The 18,911-nt window shown below is 42.0% G+C and overlaps 1 protein-coding gene across 1 annotated transcript; it reads left to right on the forward strand.

The window, feature by feature from the left end:
* The first annotated feature begins 2,117 nt into the window (after positions 1–2,117).
* On the forward strand, positions 2,118–18,221 carry LOC104948691 (ephrin-A5b-like). Its single transcript, XM_010774912.1, has 5 exons — positions 2,118–2,287; positions 8,493–8,785; positions 16,094–16,159; positions 16,281–16,361; positions 16,950–18,221. Exons 1-5 carry the CDS (start codon positions 2,118–2,120, stop codon positions 17,072–17,074), a joined length of 735 nt encoding a protein of 244 aa, XP_010773214.1. The 3' UTR covers positions 17,075–18,221.
* The last annotated feature ends 690 nt before the right edge of the window (positions 18,222–18,911 follow it).

Below are 18,911 nucleotides of genomic sequence, written 5' to 3' on the forward strand. Positions count from 1 at the left end.
GAAACCAACTCATGGTATCTGACATTTATGAGCATTAGTTATGTAAAATACTTAAGTTAAGTAATGTACTCACGTCTCGTACCTAACGCGCCGAATGAACTTGTGTCCATAACTTAGGGATAACCTTAACCCTAATTGTACAAACAAACTTATATTCAAACCCAAACCATGATGCTTTCCTAATACCAAGTTGTCCATAATGTACTAAAACGTTACCATACCATAACGTACTTAACTTGCGTCATGTACCAAACATACATGTACGCAACATAACGCTAACATTTTGTTCAAGTCTAACGGACTACATTGTACTTTAAAAGATGGCACTAAAAGGCACTCAGTTGGTTTAAAACTGACGCCTAGGGTTCCTAGTACGTTTGTGCAGTGTTGGGAGTGGCGTTAGTACCCTTATTTACTTAAGTCATGCCATGTACCTCACGATCTTATGTCACATACGTTACGTTACTTAAACCATGTGTTTGTCTATGCCTAAAGGGCTACATAAAAAGATTGCGCAAAAGGGTCCTTAGTGCGTAAGTTGTTCTTGTCAAGCTTCTGTTTGTAAAGTGTTGGGATGGAAAGTGGTTTAGCAGGTATTTGTTTGTCAAAAGATGGCAGTTTCTGTGGTTGGAACATGTGCTGTAGTAAACTGCCGTCATGGCAACCCGGGCAACAGCCATCTTTGGCACAGAGGGGGTTTATGACTCGTTATGTGGGCCCCTTGGGGTTTTACACTGACTGAATGACTGAACCCTGCTGTGCGTGAGTGTGTGTGTTTGTGTGCGTGTGTGTGTGTGTGTGTGTGTGTGTGTGTGTGTGTGTGTGTGTGTGTGTGTGTGTGTGTGTGTGTGTGTGTGTGTGTGTGTGTGTCTGTGTGTGTTGTTGACTGACACTAACCCCGCTGCTGTTGCTGCTTTGACCTTTTTGACACCAGAATAGCGTTGCGAGTAATTAACCTGCCTCATCCATGTTAGGCAGAGGAAGACTCTCTTGTCGGACTCAGTCCTCAGGTCCAAAATATTCATCTTAAAGGGTCACGTCACTCAGATCTCAGAGTCTGATAGATGTTATTGAGGGAGTAGACACAATGGTCAGCTGATAATACTAGGTTAATGGGAAACAACATCTCAGATATTTAATAATAAGCAAGTTGTTTGTTTCTTTTCACGCTTTGCTTTTGGGCCCTAGCGTTTATGTCATCAATATGAATGACTGGACAACTGTTTAAGTACTCAGTGTGAGAAACCTTTGCAGAAAAATAAAACCAGTTTTGTTCGGCCGCATATACAACATTTGTTCAGGGTACAATTAAACTCGGACACACTTTTTCCAAAACGAAATCTCTTGAGTACTTTTTTTATATGGGGCTTTTCTTCTACTTCCTCTTTTCTTTTATCTGCACTGCGCTGCACTTTCCCCCAAGAAACATGTTCGGCAACCAAATGATGGACCCATAAACTAAAGCCTTACCTCAGTGCTTGTTTTCGGAAAAAACATTTAACGTTCGGAAATGTCTTTGTAGAAAACATTGCTATATTTTTCGAAGTACGGTGATTGAAGAAAGTCTTCTTTTGTCCGCTTCCAGTTTTCCTCACAGCCTGTACTAGCACACAATACACCAAGGCAACAGGGGCTGATTTGCGAGAGACTACATGAAGCTATGCATAAGGCGTTCTCTGTGTGCATGGACTCACTTAGCCTGGCACACAGCGGGTCTGCAGCTGCACCGAAGGACGAGTTAGCGATTGGCACAGTCAGGACCACCAGGATCATAAACAAGAGCGTCATCCCGCTTCCTCTCTCAAGCCCCAGTTTCATTTTTCAACCATCCGAGGTGCCTTCCCACCAGCAGCAATGTGTTTCCAATCTGAGGTCAATTATTCACCTCCCCTGGATTTGTTCCCAGCAGAAAAAAGAACCCCAGAAACAGAACTGTCTTTACTCTACAACAGGCTCCGTTTTCCCCATCCCTCCGCTGTCAACGCCCAGTCTTACCGAGCCCCCTGGCAGACACATTATGTGTTTAAATGTGTGTATTTGTGAGTCCACGGACAGATGTGTGTATGTAATTAGCCAACTAAATAATAATGGCTTAAACTTCCCAGCGGCGGAAAGCTATGAATGATGGGACAGGTGGAGGGAGGGTGATGGAGACCTCCCAACCCCGAGGGCAACAGGATGGACAGACCCCATTTGGTGACATCACAGGCCTGATGATCACCCCTGTTGGCCCCCTAAAGAGTGCCCCCCTAGAGGCTGTTTTAAGGAACTACACCCTCAATGTTGTGTAAAAGGGCAGTTAGTGCACATGGGTTTGTGGAGGAGTAAATTGAAGGACTTGATATAGAAGCAGCGTGAGGTCTGTGGTTTGTGTCCTTCAGTGCAGACACAAGCGTGTGTGTGTGTGTCTGTGTGTGTGTGTGTGTGTGTGTGTGTGTGTGTGTGTGTGTGTGTGTGTGTGTGTGTGTGTGTGTGTGTGTGTGTGTGTGTGTGTGTGTGTGTGTGTGTGTGTTTTAAGACAGTGTGTTTCTGTGGGCTGAAAGCATCTCCTCTTTTCCGTCTTTGTGAAATAACCCTGGGAAGCTGCCCCTTGTCTGACCCAACAGTGTTCATAAGGAAAACAACAGGAGGGCTTTATCCTCTCCTCCTCCTCCCTTTTACTTTCCTCTGCCCTCTGCATTCCTCTTCTTCCGTGTCATTTTTTGCTACTTTTCTCACTTCTCCTATCTGCTCTGTGACACTCAATCTTGTTTTGTTCTTCATTGTCTTCCTATGAATGTTCTCTTTTTCTGTCATTCCCTCCTTGTATCTTGTGCTCTTGTTTCCTCTCCTTCACCCACATGCTTCCTTTCTCCTTCCTTCCAATCTCTCTTCTCTTCCCTCCTCTTTTCCCTGACAACCCCCTTCTTTCCGCTGGTTCTCTCTTTTCTATCCCATACACCAGTTTGACTTTCACATTATTTTCTTGCTTTTACTACTTTTCTACTCTCTACTTATTTTTTACTTTTGTCCCCACTTTCTATTCATTTGGCTCCAGTTCTCTATTTTCTATTTGTTTTATTTTCTTTGAAAGGACCACAGGTTTATAGCTAACTCAGCTAACTTTTCTTCAGCTATACCTTCCCCCCCTTTACATCTCCATATTATTCAGGGCCGTGGCTACCTCAAAGAAAACTGAGCTCTAATCCTTTTTTCTAGAGATTTGGTTAACAGTTTTAAACCTAGTAAATATTTGCAACTATCTCTTTTTAGGACCATTTTAAAAAGCAAAACAGATTGAAAGAAACGTTTCTTGAAGCTAAATATGATGCATATCATCACGTTCCTGATCAAAGTCCAGCAGACATGTGCAGTATTTCTTTAGTTTAGTTTTTCTCTTTCATGAAAACAAATTAAATAGTTCATACATAAAGAATTCAAATATGTTCCGGACAATGCAAAGAGAACATTTAACCCTTTAGACTTATTTTCTTAAGTTTAATGTACAGCAAACTAAGACAAAGGACAGTTTATGTAGTTGAAGAGTAGATAAGCACTTGTTGAAAACTAACATTTTAGTAGGAAATTCGAAAGGAGACTTTCAGCCATAGGTCCTTTCTTTCACTTCCTTTCTTTCACCTACTTTCCTCTACTAGCTTTTACTTTCTTACACTCTCTTGTCTTCTTCATTCTTCTCGTCTTCATTCTCTCCCCTATAATTCAACCAACAGCAGCCCTCCCTTCTCTTCTCTCCTTCCTATTATCTGTCTTTTTCCACTTTGTGTGTTTCCCCCTATACTACCTCCCCCTGTCCCTTACCTGTGCCAGGCCACAGAGCGACAACAACACAACAGAAGGGGATAAAGAAAGTAAACAAGAGGAGGGGAGCTCAGTGAAAAGAGGGATTATCCCTAAATGTGTGCTTTGTTAAGAGATCCAGTTACTGATTGATTGATAAGCCCCTCCAACTGGCCGTGAGTAATTGAGCCAATCAGGAATAATTTATCCCCGCGACAAATGGATTCGGGATTAAGGTGCTTTTATTTTGGTAACGGCTCATGACACATTTTAACTGCTGGAGTATGCTCTTGTTTTGTTTTTGTGGTCTTCCTGTTTTCAAAACCCCCGAACTGTCAATCAGCCTTGAGCGCGTCCTGCTGCTATGAAGAATACAAATGTTGAAATTGCCCGTGAAGGCTTAATGACTTGCTAAGGAGCCTGTAACAACAAGGCCATTTAGAAAAACTGATGAATAAATCTGGCTAGGAATGAATAAAGAAACCTTGATGAAAATTAGGAGTACTAACGGTTTATAGCTTGGTAGATAAATAGTTTCTCACTTCAGTCAGGTCTAGTCAAGTCTTATATAGATAGAGATCAGTAGGAGAAAGTCTCTGGCCCTCAAAAGGCAAAACCATTAAACATCCAGAGCTGAAATGTCATCTTATTCCAGAACATCTTGACTCAGGCTGTGTGTTTATGGTCTTATCAATATTCCAGCCCTTATGGCCTCCATGTGGCAAACATCTGGATCATCTCCGCTCTCACTACGCGTTTTATCATCCTTTGTAACAAACACCTACAGTCCATATTTAAGATTTAGGATGTCTCTTTGCCGCATATGTTTGGCCACATTTGACCCTCTTCAGAACTGCCATCCAAATCCATCTCTGGTGGAGCCATCATACATCGAGAGGGATAATAAATATCCAAGGAAAGAATGTGAAACTGATAGCCCAAACTACATTTGCAGATACTCAGGGATGCTTTGGTTTTAAAAGGAGACAGCCGTAGACTTAACCCCCAGCCACAGGTGGCTGAGAAATATTTGTATTGTTTTTTTTCTTTAGTCATGTTACGCCTCATTTACTCCTTCTTGTCCCACGCTGTTTCCCTCCACAAATAAGCCCTGTGGCAAAAAAGAAGTATGTTGTTCATATATTATGTTAAGCAAGATAGTCGTAACAAATGGACATGGAAGTAAAAAGATATTGCAGTGACTATTAAACAAACTAAACAATGGTCAACCATTGTTGTCGTATTTATTCGCGTTAGGGTTACACGTAAAAGCTTCAAAATGTCCAAGTGCGGTAATAACTGATATATTTCATGATCTATTCTTGAACGTGACGTACAAATCTTCATAGCTCCTGTTCTTCACCACAGTCCTTTTTTCCCGAAATAAAATAGAAACTCAAACCCTGCCTGATCTTATCTTAATCGTTAATATTTGCTATTTTTTCTTGTTATGTTATTCTTATTGCCTCACTTACTGTACCTGGAAATGGTAGCAACATAGATCCATGTATCCAATGTTGATTTTTTTTGGGAAACTGAATTCTATTTGCGTCAAAAACAATTCATTATGAACCTTACAAAAGGTGTAGACTGTAAAAGCCTAACTGCTTGAAGCCTAAGTGTTTGCTGATCTGTTCTGCTCCGAACCATGTTTATATTTCTATTGAGTGCAGAAGTGAAATCCGATGAGCGGTGGTCACTGGAGACTGATTTGAGATGCGTGTTGATGCCTGGATTAAACGCTGTCAGACACAATCAGGATGTATCTGAATACAAGTATCTGACCATGGTTATCATCACTTCCCTAAACTTATTTCCCTAACAAAGGCTTTAGTTACAAACTCTTCTTAATCCCAACTAATCTCGTCCGGTACTCCTGGGTCAGGTTTGATTGACAGCCGCTGACAGTCGTGAGGTGGAAGCCAACATTTGAGGCTTAGAAAAGACACGGGAGGACAAAGCAGGCTACCCAATAGCGCTCCTGGCTGAGGACATGATACCATGGAGCCGGTTGACCCCTGGTAGTCATAATAACAGCAAGCAGCTCTGAAACTAGAGGCTAAGGAAGGCCATGCTGTGCCTGCCTGGAGCCGGAGCGCTCAGCTGGTGCTGAAGGGGCGGAAAAAGAAGATAAAACAAGGGCTTTGGTTTCGCGTCTGACCAGACTATAATTAGAGAGAGAAAAAGATTAGAATATGGCATAAGACACCCCGCTACACACATCCGCTCATGCAAACCCAGTAGGACGGCTACTAATCCTGCAGCACATTTACAATATGTGTAACGACAACATGATACCCCCAGCCGGCCCCGCACACACCTCCCTTTATGCTGCCTCCCGAGAATCACAGCGCGTATGTGTCAGAGGCAACAGCTGTGTCTCAATCCCTCCCTCCTCATTTCACCTGGTCTCAGATCAGCTGACAGGTACTCGAGGTGTAGCATCTGATCTGTGGCAATCGAGGCCCCCGTGGAACGTCAGGGTGAAAAAAAACCTGCGGTGCTTCGGCGAGTTCACCCCGTATCGGATCATCATCCGTCTGCATGCTCCACCACGATCTCCGTCCTGGCTCCCTTGACGGCCCTCACTATGTCAATGAACAGAGGTGGAGTATTGAAGACATCCGCAGTATGTCAGTGATACCGAACCGTGGGCCATTAGCAGCTACGGAGACACAACCCGGCCTGCCGTCCAGGCCTAATCTGTCTCTGCTAAAAGCCTCACAAATGCAACGTTATACAGCGCCTATGGGAATATGTGTTTCCAATCACTCTCTTCAGGAATACCTGGCATTTCTCTCTCCCTCCTCCTGTCCGATCGTTTTACAGTAAACACCAGGCGCAAAAAATCTCGGGGCTGTTTTGAGGAGAGGCTTTGAGAAACCAGTCCTCATTTTCCCAGACTCAGAGATTCCACGAGGGGCTCCTCCATCAAGCTGTCATATCGGGCTAATGAAAATCTCATTCTACAGAGGGATCCTCTTCAAGCTGCTAAAGGCACATGCTAACCAGGGGATTAGCCCTGTAACGCAAGGGGACTTTAATTTCAGCACCAGCATAAGTCATCGTCATTGCTGAGCTCTAACATTGATATATGGCTTACGACACACGCTAGAGGTTTCTGTGTTGCAAGGGGAGACTGTTGAATCTCACAGGAGCCTCGGGATGATTATGAGTGACATGATGAGATCAATCAATCAATCAATCAATCAATGTTTATTTATATAGCCCAATATTACAAATGTTACATTTGTCTCAGTGGACTTCACAGTTTGTACAGAATATCAGTATGACAATACGACACCCTCTGTCCTTGGACCCTCATGTCCTTGGACCCTCACATCGTACAAGGAAACACTTCCGGAGAAAATCCCACAGTTTAAAGGGGAACATGGGAGAAACCTCAGGGAGAGCAACAGAGGAGGGATCCCTCTCCCAGGACGGACAGACGTGCAATAGATGCCGTGTGAAAAGATAATACATTTGCAACATAAGTAGTCCAAATGTTTGGAAATGCATGTGTGTATAATAAGAAGATGAAAACAAAAACCAGAGCCGTAGCCCGGACGCGTCTTTCACACCATTTCACATATGGGACATTTTGTCTCAGCTGTGGCCTCGCTAAGATACCCTGAGTATCATCTCGTTGAGCACTCACAAGTCTTTGGAGAACGCGTCGTTGTGGAGCGTAATGGCGAGAAACTCCCCATACAAATCAATGAGTAACTAGCCTCCCACTTAAGCAGCTGCTGTCAATGTACCCTTAAGCAAAGCGCTGTATCAAGGGATCTGGATGTTAGAAAACACAATGCAGGCTGCAGCAGAAAGCATGCATGCTCAGCATATTTCCATTGGGTAAATAAATCATTAAAAAGGGTCACGAGCAGGTGTTTTATGATGGTATTGTGGGGATTGTCTTGCATAGATAAACAATAAACATGTAGAACAATCACCCTCCCATTATAGATGTATCATGTTAGTATTATTGCTGACATTCAGAAAACTGCCCACTCTGTGTATTATAACCACAATCAAATTGAGTCCTGTAAGCACAAGTGCCCGTATGTTTCTTATTATGTTTTTCCTTGATGTGCCTTTAAGATTAGACTTAAAAGAAAGGCACATTGTGTGTGTGTGTGTGTGTGTGTGTGTGTGTGTGTGTGTGTGTGTGTGTGTGTGTGTGTGTGTGTGTGTGTGTGTGTGTGTGTGTGTGTGTGTTCTTAAGGGCCAACAAATGTTAATGAGATAAGATGATTTTTTGATCTGTCTACATACATGTAATCTCTTGCCTTTTTTCTGCACGAGTTTCTAGCAGTAAATCAATGGAATAAATTGAAGCCGTTGGCAGGAAAGGGTATTGCATAACGCATGTGTTGATATGTGTGAAACGAAAAGGGCACCCACACATGAAAACGCTCCGCAGCGGTACTAGTGGTCAAAAACTTCATAGAATACCTCAAATAAGGACTTTAGACTTCATTTACATCAGACTTGTCATACTTAACTTAAAAACCAAAAAAGGTGTTACCTGTAAATGTACAGCTTTGTAGGAAAAACATTTAATGTGTAATATTATCGGCGCTTACAGACCTGAAAGACTTCCAACTGACTTGTTCTTAACTGAAGAAGACTTGTGGGACTTTTTTCACTCAGATCTGATGTTTTTCTGCACAACAACATATTCAAATTCCTTTCTTTCTGTCTTTCTCCTAAAGGTTTTACCGGGGTGATTACCACATTGACGTCTGCATCAACGACTACCTGGACGTCTACTGTCCACACTACATCGTCCCAGTGTCTGACGATCGAGCCGAGCGCTACGTCCTCTACATGGTGAACTATGACGGCTACAGCTCCTGCGACCACACCGCCAAGGGCTTCAAACGCTGGGAGTGCAACCGGCCTCTGTCGCCCAACGGGCCGCTGAAGTTCTCAGAGAAGTTCCAGCTCTTCACCCCCTTCTCTTTGGGCTTTGAATTTCGCCCCGGCAGAGAGTACTACTATATCTGTGAGTATGGTCTTACCTCTTTGTGTTATTTGCAGAAAGGATTGTGCCTTCGGTACTGATTGAAATGCATATAGAGTATCAAATACGTGTCTACTCAAAGTTGCTAAAGAATATGATGTCAGATATTTTAACCTTTTGGCTAAAGAAATAAGTTTAGTTTTCTCAAAGCAGGGTAAAAAGTTGTGGTATTAGGACTGATCTGGTATCAGCACTAGCGAATAAAGATGTATATACTGTAATGACATCCAGCCGTTTAACTAGAAGTTATGTCAGAAAATCAATACATTTCTCATCTTAGAATCTTGCAAAGACACAGCAACAAAGTTCTGGTTTTGTTTTGCAAGTGCTTGGAATGAGAGGCCAAGGCAAAATACAAGCCGGAGGGAGCAAAACATATCTTGTGTTGAGGTCTCGCCTGAAGTGTCTTTTTTTACCGACCGGCTGAGCTCAGCTTTCTCTTCCTCGTGAGAAGAGCGAGGAAAACAAACAGCTGGGAAGTCATGTTTTTATAAGTGAAGTCAATGCCCTGCAGGGGCAGAAAAGAAGGACTAAAGGAGATACAGTGCTCTCCATGGTAGATTTTGGGGTATTTAGCCCACAGTGGTCCTAAGAACTGTGTAATGGGAAGAGAAAGGGGAGTACAGCCTTGGCACAAAAACAAAGTACAAAATAAAGTTTGAGAATCCAAAGATACCGGTGACTGGATAGGGGAAGTTTGAACAAAGTGTCTTGTTTTGGAGTAACTTTTCAGCCTGACTTTTAGACCCAGGAGATGTTTTTTATTTAATGCAAATCAGAATGTGGTATCTTTGGAGCATTATCTCTCCCTTTAGTGACCTCCAGTAATACCTCAAATTGAGTTCTGTAGGATTGCATTGAAGCCCGCTAGAGTTTAAAATCTCAAGGAAGATTTTTCACTATAATTTTCTATTGTTGTTGATGATAAAATACCACCCACGGGAGAATTCTTCCTCCTCCTCCTCCTCCTCCTCCTCCTCCTCATGTCATTCAACACTTGATCTCACTGATCTTGGACGGTGCTACAAACGAGCATCTGGGATCACACGATCATTAAAGTGATTGTCGTCATGAGACCTAAATCAAAAGCTGTATTTTGGTTACAGTATTTTGTGTGATGATGTATTACCCTTCACTAGCTGTGTCTGCTTGATTTCTGTGTCTATTGGCTAGTCTCCTTGTCTCCATTGCAAACACGTGACGGTATTGTTTGGGGTAGTTGTCTTCTGCCAGAGAATTGTTGACGTTGTCGCAACTCTTTGGATGTTGATAAGAACAGTCATAGATTTCCTAATCCGGCTTGATTTGTTAAGTTGGCTCCGGCTGATGTAATATTGAGTGAATACAATGTTCTTGCGGGTTTAGATCATGATTGATCTTCCAGAAAGAAAAGGCGGAGAGACAGTTCATATGGCCTCAAGCAGTTTGTGGCCATATGGACCATCTCTCGCTGACTCACATCATGACTCATCCATCAGATCCTTGTTCACTGAAGACACTAATGTTCCCTCTGAGAACAGGGGATCTGAGAATAGAAAGCCATATAACAAAAGACAAAGAAACCTCCGGAGAGATATGAAGGCCTTATGGTTACAACAATTCACATAAAGCCCATGTTTGTATTCAGATTCTACAACGAATAGAAGCTTCCAGAATTAGGTATACCAATGAATTCCCATTTGAAAGTATCCTTTTGATCCACGTAGAAACACTTGATCCCTCTGGGTTAAACTGTTGATTTATGTGGCAGACATTAGGTAAATACACTACTACTTTAAAGCAGATGTGTATCTCTAGTAGTAGTAAGAGTTACACTGTGTAATGTTATATAGAAAAAAGTAAAGAGCTGTATGAATATCTTTAGATTCAAGAAAATGTATAACGAAAAATATTAAGACAATATGACGATGTCAGGTAATCAGATGTTCTAGCGTTAAATTAATTAGTTTTAATGTTACTGTAAGCATTGGATGCCAAGCACCTGTGATTGACAGACCATATGTATTTGACAGGCAAGTAAACATTTTGTGAATTGTTTTGTCTCCATTGTCCTGAGTATAACTCATCAGTATAACTCATTTAAATAAATAACTCAATAAGGCTATATAAGTATATCGGCTGGTCAGAGTGCCATGCTTGTGTCTAAAATATATCCCTTTGTTGCAAAACTCTCACAAGCTGGTAAAGGTTAGCAAAGGCCCTGGATTAGACAGAAAGCATTCATTTACAAATCATTTAGAAAAAAACAACCTTGACAGCAACATTTTTCTTCTTTCTTGATTTTGTGATTGCTTACAGTGTATCATTTAATCGCTCAAATACTTTCCCAATGAGTCTTTCTTTGAGCTTTGAATTTTATTTTGGTCACACATGAAAAGCAAATTTTCCATTTGGTTTCTTTTCCATCCATTTATTCCCGGCAGCATCATACACATCCGGAAATGCTGTTTGTGTTACAGTAAAGTGTCAAATCACACGTCCACTGTCTCCTCCACTAACAAAGCCCGACAAAAGCAGAGTTGTATCGTATGGTTTTGGAATCTGTTAAGTGGGCATGTAAATGACACATTGGAGGGGGTTTCATGTGTGCTTGTGTCAGTGAAGACAGACACTCCTTTGTCCTCTATGGTGATCATGGTCCGCCGCAGGCAGGGAGGGAAAGAGAGGAGCGAGGGGGGGCCACGTCAAAAAGATGACACCTGCAGTTGGCTGAGGGCCTCGGTAGACAGACAAACACCCGGAGGAAAGCCACCCCGGTGTGGGATCAGTCCTGCGGCTGGTCCTAGGAGGTGAAAGGTCACCAGGATGACGGCGAGGTCTCCGCTGCGAGCTTCTCGTGGCCGTCAGAGGGCGGCATGTTTTTCTAATAGAGCCTCGGTGGAGCGGGGAAAGCCTGATCCTAATCTCAGGGGATAGAAATCCAATTTTCAGAGGAGACAGTTGAGAGTCTGGCTCTCCCTGTGTGAGAGAGAGGACTGTCTCCCTGTAAAGCCCTCGTGCTTCAAACGCCCGGCCCCGCTCCGTACAGCCAGTGCAGATCTACATCGATAATGACATGAACCCCGCCAGCACTGCTCCCCGGCCACTTTCCCTTCAGCTTCTCGCGGCTGAAGCGGAGACAAAGGGCTTTGTTCCCTAAGATAAACCGATCATCGGAAGAAAAACATCTGATCCGACAGAATTTAATTCAGGATCTGTCTAATTCAGCTCACAGTCACACCAAAGCCAGGCCTTCCTCAGGCACGCCAGCCGCTCTCTGTGATCATGTACTGCCAGTACCGAACGTGCGAATATCACCAGTCATGCATCACCTGACCGAACGTGTAACATGTGTCTGAGCGTGTGACCGGGAGTTTTACCGTTGTCAGGGCGACGCGGGGGCGGCGGGATGACCCGGGTTTAGAGTTGCAGGCGGAGATGGGGTTACAGTCCCCGGTGAAGCACGGCTGTGTTGCTCGAGGATAGAAAAGCCAGTCTCTGACCTCAGCGGCAGACATGAGAGAAAGGAAGAGAGACAGTTGGGTAATTGTGTGTCTGCATTTAGGAAGGGATGGTGGTACAGGGGGGGATGAGAAAGTGAGATGAGGGAAAAAGACAGTGTGACACAAAGCCAGAAAAAGATTAAAAGGGTGAGAAATAGAAAAGCAGAGCACTTAGATTTTTGTAGTGACGTGAAAAATCTGACTTTCCAGTCGAAACTTTAGAAAAATATTAAGAAAATCTGTAAACAAATTATACAAATTATTTATTTTCGATTTAATTTATTAAATGTGTTTCCATATACAGTACATTTACTTTGCATATGTGTGCATATCTTAGATATTTAACTTCCAAAAGCTTCTAAAACCAAATATTTAAATATGCTCCTTTTAGTTTCTGGGATGCAGCCATTTGTCCTTAAAAAGAAAATATAATGATTTATTAAAAAAAATAAAAAAAAGTAGTGCCATGTATCTCAATACTGCATACTTTGATAAAAACCAAAACAACTCAGCTAAACAGTTTGACAATCTCTTGAAGTTTTTTCAGATTTCCAGGAAAATAAATTCAAAATGTCCTTTCACAAAAGGGTTGAACACATGTGCTACTGTCAGTCTTCACATTAAGAAAGCTAGATCAAAGCAATAACAATATGTCCATAAGAGATAATGCATGACGAGGTCCCCGATATCTGACACCCCAGGGTGCATTATCCTGCTTATACCATGGTGGCTTTCCAAAGGAAAACAAGAGCAGCTGCCTTTTATTGAAATTGTTTTTGGCCTTTCTAACATCTACAAAAAACAACTGCAGCTACTGTTACTGTATGTCATAATACGTTACGTCTCTGTACGCAGAAAAGACTCTGCAAAGGCTACTGGGGTCTAAATCTTACTTCTTGTCCCATGCTGATTGGCCAGAAAATGTACCTGTTGCACCGAGAGCGAAGTCTTGAATCATGACATACAATACTGTGTTTCTGTCAAGGATAACTTAATGGTGCATAGCAGGACTTAACACACAAACCTCTGCTTGTATTTAGGCGTTAGAGCAATAAGCTATTCATAGACATAATTGGAACAGTTTGTCACAGCGGCTGTTAACATTGATTTCAATATGTTGACATTTAAGTTAACACATACAGTCAGTCTGTTTTAGGTCTGGGTTAATTACATTGTAGCGGGATACATCTATGGTTGCTATAGGGACCTTAATATATCCTGCTCACTGATTTAATTACTGTGATTTAAAAACAACACAAACTTTCTCAGGCTGTTGGCTACAGGCCTATAGAAATATCTATCAAAACTAAATGTGTCACCAAAAGATGAACCCCTCAAGAAAAGTCATTTTTCAATCCAAAATAAAGATTTTACTCCTTTCTGAAATGTTACAAATTGATACATTTCTATTTGATATCATTGTAAAAGTATTGAGTTTGGTTTATAAACCATCAGTTGAACGAAGAAGGCAATTAGAAGACGTTTACTTGAACTTTTGATGGACATATTTTACTTTTTTTGACTTTACTTTAAATGCTTTTTTGTGCAACCAGTGCCTTTATTTAAGTGACATGCAGGATTCGAACCCCTTGCCCTTCGCTAGGGGACAAATCCCCAGTACATGCCACTGCTTTTTTGTTTACATTTAATGGAGTAATTGATCAATCCTTTAATCTATAATTGATTAAGAGATTATTTGACAGCCATAATCATTGTTAGTTGAAACCATAATAATCCACTTATAAATAAATGAAACGTCTTGGATAAGAGCCTGGGACAATAGTTTCTTTGTGCAAGATTAGACTTTATACAGCAGTTAAAGTAAGTCAGAAGGAGATAACAACAGTCGTGGAAAGAGAAGTAGCATGAGAGGCGTAGAGGGAGACAAAGACGGGGCTTCTGGCCAGTGGAGTTCAGACACAGAAACTGAGACAGTGAGTGTGAGGTAAGTTACTGGATACCCGCTGACACAGACAGAAGCAGCGAGATTGACACTGATTCTCTCGTTTATTTCCTCCCTCTGCTGCTTCATTTCCAATCCCGCTCTCATGGTGAGGTCTTAAAGATGATTTTTATCTCTTGCAGCGGCCGCATGGCATCTGATAAAGTGGCTTTTGAAATAAGAGACATGAGAGTCATGGGCGACAGTGGAAACTCTGACATGGTTTACTTTTATCAGGATTCACCGCACGGAAAGAATCCATCACACGGAGGAGGGATAGATGGGTGTCTGTGGACAAACTACGGCTAGTCTTTGCTCAAATGCAACCACAACTACAATACATACATGCACCAAAACACACAGTCAGGAACACCCTCCAGGTTGTGTTTGTGGCGAGATTAAGAGCAATTTGAGAGACTCTGCAGGCAGCAGGAAATGACAGGGGTCAGAAGTGCTGTGGCCCAAGAGGAAAAGTCTGAAAAACAAAAAAGGAAAAATCTATATTGGGATGAACATAAGGTCAGGCATAACGTAAAAATGTTCAGACAGAAGTTGAAGTCATTCGTCACAGCTGGAGACACCCTCAGCGCTCGGTTGGCGACTCAGTCCCCTGCACTGGTTGAAAACTAATTAGTTTTGTTAGCTCTGCAAAACAATCACAGCACAAAAATGTTTTAATCACTGCAGGAAACAGAGAAAATTCGATTTTGCAGGTGGGCATAACACAGCATGCCACTCACCTGCAGAAGTAACCGCCCCTGGTCAAATTACACCTGGGAATATGAGGGTGACATTGAGATGTTTGATAGTGTAAAATATGGAGCTGAAAGGCAGGATGAGAGGGGGATTCAGGAGGTGATATAAGGCTCTTCAGACTGTATTTAAAGGAGATATTTGTGGAATAGCTCGAGTGAAACAATTGACCTTGTCTGATTGTTCGTTTCTAGGACGGTAGGTGTTAGAGTGAAGAGGTCTCAGGTGAAGTTGTGAATGGAATGTAAATGGGGAATATTGAATGGTTTTGCAGATGGACCACAAAACGTAAGCTGCAATCAGACTAGACATTCAGTTCGCCTTGGTCATTTGATTAGTTTGCTTGGTGCCTGGTATCATCATCCACAACTCTTGATAACGGAAAACCAAAAAGATTGGGTTGAGTCAAGACATTCCATGCCATGAAAATATTGTGGTTGAATGAAAGAAGACTTTGAAAGTTGTCAAATTAGGCCAATTAAGGGTTAGTTTGAGGTGAAATGTACTAAATATAGTTTGTTGGTTATCTTTTATATGGACTTGGCTTATATGGCTTGGTCTGGCCCCATTGGTGTCAATTCTGAGTTTCGGTATTTATACCAATACACTTTTTTTCCCCTTACCTTGACAAATATAAACACATTTTTCTCAAGACCCTTTTTTTATTGAACAAAGTAGCTGAAGCCTTGGATGGTACAATCTAAAAATAAAGTAGCCTTTTGCACCTACTAATAAAACATTCTGAATGTACTACTGAAGCTTTTTTAATGCTAATGCAGGAGCATTTAGAAGGCTTTGGTTTATTGACAGCTAATGTACCTTCTTGCTTTTTTGACATGGTTTTATGCATGGTTTTTGAATGCTTTGGATAAAAGCGTCAGCTAAATGAAATGTATTGTGTGATGGAAATGTACTAAAGGTTAGAGGGTGCAATGCTGCTGTAGTTTCATTTAAAGGTTTGTACACTAAAACTGTTTTCTCAATGATGTGTGTTTTGTATAAAACTGCCATTCAAACCATAAACACAAAACCCTAGATGAGATCAAGGAAGTTTGAAATGTTAGAGTCACGTGTTCAGAGTTGTTTGTTTCTGACTGTCTAATGTCTCCACAGCCTCCATCACTGACGAGAAAGGAAGACGGAGCTGCCTTCGCCTCAAAGTCTTCGTCCGGCCTCAGAGTGAGTCTCAGATCGTTGAGTCTTCTCTGCTTTTCAGTCCTCCACCACCTTGGGATCAGGCATTAGACTAGTGACGTTTGGACTTCTCTAATCTTTCCTCTCTCCTCTTTGTTTTCCAAAGACAATTGTGTGAAAGAACCCGGGACCGTTCAGGAAGGGGTCGACTTTGACGACAACAGTCACAACTCCCTAGAACCCAGAGGTTGGTGTACAATATATAGTACTCTCTGTGTGTGTGTGTGTGTGTGTGTGTGTGTGTGTGTGTGTGTGTGTGTGTGTGTGTGTGTGTGTGTGTGTGTGTGTGTGTGTGTGTGTGTGTGTGTATGTGTGTGTGTGAATAATATTCCTTAGTTTTGCTTTCATTTAATCATGATTCAAGACATTGCACACTTACACACTTCCTTCAGACATTGAGGTTGAAGTCATGCATTGGGAATTAGAGGGAAATATAGTTACTATAGTTTATATTTGATTGTACACAAATTGAGGATTCAGTTTAGATCCTTAAAAAAACCTGACTAACCCTATTATAATATATAATATATTTTAAAAAACTCAAAAATATTGCGATCATTCATTAATGCAAGTATTTACTTAATAGATTTTAATACATTTAATGTATTTTCATTTATTAGGTATCATCTATATAATATTTTTGAAACAGTAACAACATTACTCAGCTAAGACATTTTGAACACATACTTATTCCGCACATGTATAAGAGGATGTTGATCAAAGGAAGTGTTTCGTGCTAAGCTAACTATTTATATTCATTGTCCGTTCCCCTCAGACGGCATCGGTCACGAGTCTCCAGAGGCGGCTCGACGGGATGTGAACTCTGCGGGCCGACGCCAGACTTCAGTCCTCCTGCTCAGCGCCGCCCTCATTCTGCTGGCGGCCATCTTGTCTTTATAGCGCCCAGGCTGAGGAATCCGCCAGGAATGGACTGTCCTGATTGGACCACAGGCCGCCTTTACCCTGCAACCCCTCCCCTCAAAGGAGCACTTTTTTAAACAAAAAAGAACACTGACAATCTCTCTATGTGAAAAGAGAGAGGAAGGGACTTCCATGTTGAAGCCTTCGATGTTTTTTGACTTGCCAACCAGAGTGATTCATGACTTTCTGCTGCGTGCTGATGGTCAAGGCACCCTGAGGTGAAAGATGCGTACCCTTTCGCCTTGCTACTACTCACAGTATACTGATATTAAAGACAAGCACACATATGATCTCAAAACCACACACACACACACACACACACACACACACACACTACACAATCAGTACACAGCTTGAATGGCAATGAAGCACAGCGGGATCCTTAAAAAGTTTACAGACTTTTTTTTGTGTTCAGGAAAACATCACATAACCCCCCGACATGTATCATGATTATATCTCACGTCAAAATGGAAGATGTTTTCGAGGAAGACCTGGAAGTAACGCATCACCACCATGCTAACGGAAAAAAACAAGAACGATGTTGTTGCTAGGAGATGGTCGCCAAGGGCGCAGGGCGGGACTTTGACGACTCAACCCTCCCTGTTTAAAAGCTGACCCTTGTTGAGAATTAGAACATTTAAAGCAGCACATATCTTTTAGTGTTGGGATAGGGCCGATTTAATGACCGATTAATGTGTTTTGATTTTAATATGTCACCTAATTCAATTGTAGCAGCCAACATGGGTGTACAGTCAAATATTTGAATGGAGCGAAGAAGTGGTTATGGTTTTTTTGCCAGGCAAAATGTATTTTCCTATTTATTGTGAAGTCCTCGTGTTTCTTTTTACTGCTCTGGTTTTAGTCTGTAAGTACAGTAGAAAGGCAATACAGTTACCCATTAAGTTAGTTCATATTACACAGCTTTTTTGATACAATCACTTCAGTTTATGTATCTGTTGGAATTGATCGCTAATTTTTTAACAAAGTCCAGGAAGGAAAAAAAAAGTCTGATGTGCTATCAGGGTGTAGAAAAAAAAAGAAAAAAAAATCGTTGAATATTTGTGTTTCGATTGTCATTAAAAATGTCACCAACGTAGTTTTACTATTAAACCATTGCTTTTGTGAATCACTGTCATGACACGACTGTTGTATATAGAGACAAGTTTCCTACCAAGTTCAGGGATGCGTCCATGACTAATATGAGGTTAAAATAAAAATACACGTTTTTTCTAATCAGGACGGTTACGTCCCGTCCACACTACAGCTTCGACAGCTTCAAAAACGGTTTCCAACGCGTCTGCCCATTCACTTTGAATGGGGTGAAGTCACGTTGCCTCGCTTTTCGCCGAACTGAATTGTGGGTAGCATAGCGGTCCGGAGACGCCGGAGTAGCCAGCGTCAGCCAATCAAATCCCGTTTATGCAAATCTGACAGTTCAAGCGCTAGCCAATCAAACCGCGTGCAAGCTGGGAGAGCCAGACCGCAGTTCATTTCCTCATATTCCAAACCAGAAATTACGGTAGCAAATCAACCGGTTCTTTACGACCAGAACTATTTACCGGGATACAAACCGGAGGAACCAGGCATGGAGGGAGGTGGCAGAGACAGTGGGTAAAACTGGTAGGTTTTTGGCTGTTTGGGGAGTTTATATATATATATATATTGCTCGCATAAAATCCCCGGGGTTTTTTGCTTTGTATGCCGGGGGCGGGACATTCATGTGATTGGTTGTTGGTCGCGGTGCTCGAATAAAATCCCCAAGCTTCAGACACGCCCAGTTCCAAGCTTTTTTTGAAGCTGTAGTGTGGACGGGCCG

The sequence above is a fragment of the Notothenia coriiceps genome, unplaced genomic scaffold (assembly GCF_000735185.1).
Source record: "Notothenia coriiceps isolate Sejong01 unplaced genomic scaffold, NC01 NC01_scaffold00014890, whole genome shotgun sequence".
Lineage (NCBI taxonomy): Eukaryota > Metazoa > Chordata > Actinopteri > Perciformes > Nototheniidae > Notothenia > Notothenia coriiceps.